This window comes from Naegleria gruberi (assembly GCF_000004985.1).
Source record: "Naegleria gruberi genomic scaffold NAEGRscaffold_434, whole genome shotgun sequence".
Taxonomy (NCBI): domain Eukaryota; phylum Heterolobosea; class Eutetramitea; order Acrasida; family Naegleriidae; genus Naegleria; species Naegleria gruberi.
This window is the reverse complement of record NW_003163028.1, coordinates 99-2,494: the sequence shown is the minus strand read 5'-3', so window position 1 is coordinate 2,494 and position 2,396 is coordinate 99. Positions and strand designations below refer to the sequence as shown.

The window sequence follows — 2,396 nt, the reverse complement described above, 5'->3', positions numbered from 1 at the left end:
AAGAAGGATTTTGTTCAATGATGGATTCATGTCCTGGAATAGTTGGATTTGTTTCTTCATCATCAACAACAACTTCGGGAATTGATGATTTATCGTCTTGCATTTTTTAATTGGCACATTCATTCTGCTCCTCACTTGTTCACATTGAAAACAACCAAACAACAAAATGCAACTACCTCAACCTATTACTATTATGAAAGAGACTTAGATACTTCCCTCTTCTGTTTGGATTTATTGTGTGATGTTTTGATTAATAATAATTTGAATAGAAATACTGGTTGCGAAAGATTGAAACTTATTTGGAATTATGTTTACAGAATACACGTTTACAAATTAATGATTTCCATTTTGCAATTATACCAACCAATCAGTACCATTCAATCCATTTACCAAGTTAATAACGGACCTAATAGTGCTCCACCATCTGTAGGTTCATCCAATCCTTTCGGTACTAGTTCTGGTAGCGATAGAAACAGCCCACTCCCAGTAACAAATAATCAACCAATCAGAACAAGAATGACCAAGCAACATTACCACGTCTTGCAAAGATGTTTGACTTGTATTTGGAGATTGTGTATGGATCTTTCTACACCATCTACCCAATTCAATAGTGTTGAAAATCAAGCAGAATGGGAGATTGTTCAAAAACTTAGGATTATCATTTTGTTTTATATATTTTTCTTTATGAAAACTGAGAGATAAATAGGTGAAGATTCCCTTTCAGATTACTAACTATCAAGAGATAAAACTTTTCGAAAAATGTATTCTCTTGATTTGTTTTGAAATATATATATATATTAGAACAAAAGTTAATAAGGAAGCTAAATAAGGATAACTTGATCAATAAAATAACCACGAAAACTCATACCTTTCCATAAAGAAACTAATATATTATTTAAAGATAAATTTACTGATTTCCTTTCTTAATCAATATTTAAAGATTATTAAATTGAAATATTTTCAACAACATGCATTATGACAAAATCAGTTTAATGAATTCCGATTTCAAGCATTTCAGCAAATAATCTTGTTTATTTAAACAATAATTGGACTAATTCAATCTGACTTGAAGAGGATCAAAACTTACAGAAAAATAACAAGTAAGTATTTGGGTAATAGGAGAACTTTCTGTAATATATATATATATAACAAACTATGAAAGTGTTTAAATGTACTGTTTTTCAGAAAAAGTATTTCCTCTTTGAACAACATCCTAAAATAGTGATGCCGATTTGGTGATATCAACATATCACAATGCACTCAGTTGTATTGTTTTGAATGCTGTTCAACATGTACTACATCTTGGTAAGCAGCATTCTCTATCAATAATTAAAAACGTACAAATGTTCTTGTCAACGATTTTCAAACATCCCATTACAGGTTTGTTAGGAGAGAACAATAAATCATGTTGTACCAACTTCCTGTAAAGGTAAGTCTTCAACACCCTCAGTAAATATTGACCCTCTACAATCCAATTAATGCAGAAATTGATATTTATTGTATTTTTTTTAGCCATGTTAAATAAATGAAAATATATATTATGTTACCCAAACTTCTTCTCATAAAAGGAGAGCAATCAAGAAAATATTATTCAATAAGGGTGAAAAGTAACAGGAGAGATTACATTCAAGATTATTTAGTAAGATTTTCTCTTTGAAAAACAATGATACCAACATTAAAGTTAAATTACTAGATAGAAAACAAATAGAACACCTTAAATAAGGCGAATATTGTAATAATTCTGTTATATATATATATTAGAAAATTACAACTATCCAATTTATGGGGTGTTGTGTTGTGAAATTAGAAACGAGTTCTATTTTTATCAATATATATATATATTTGAATGTTCAATTTTTATTGCACTACAGTAAGGGGGAAAGTTTGCAAAAAAACTCCAAGAATTGTTCTTCTTTGTGTTTAAGTAGTAAAAGGTATTTTAACAGAATACCAACAGAACGAAATGATACGAGTCTGATAATGTTTCTATTCATCTTGAACAATTTTTATGTTTTAGTAGTCATTAAGCAACTCCTATTGATCAATAATTTAGGTTTTTCTCCATTTATAACTATAAAGAATTAAGCTACTAATTAATAAGTGGGGTTTAAATTTGAAATATATATATATATTGAGATAACAAACTAAAATATGTAAAATCATAAAAACTGGCAAAAAATGATCAAAATGTAATATATAGAATCCATATAGATAACCTTCAGCTGTTAAATTCCTTAAATACAAAATGATAATCCTAAGATCCACAGAATGGTCATGTTACTTTTGGATCTGCATTGGGAGGTTGGGCTTTTAATTTGCATGATTTTGCCAAGTTTTATTCGAAAAAGTTTGGAATGGATGTGAATGTTGTGGCAGAAAAATTGTGGGGAGATAAT

The 2,396-nt window shown here is 28.8% G+C and overlaps 1 protein-coding gene across 1 annotated transcript; it reads left to right on the top strand.

The window, feature by feature from the left end:
- Positions 1-336: 336 nt before the first annotated feature.
- Positions 337-702, top strand: NAEGRDRAFT_76774 (uncharacterized protein; the record flags this gene model as incomplete). The annotated part of the gene is made up of 1 exon (XM_002668269.1): positions 337-702. The coding sequence occupies one exon, from the start codon at positions 337-339 to the stop codon at positions 700-702; it is 366 nt and encodes a 121-aa protein (XP_002668315.1).
- Between the last annotated feature and the right edge of the window lie 1,694 nt (positions 703-2,396).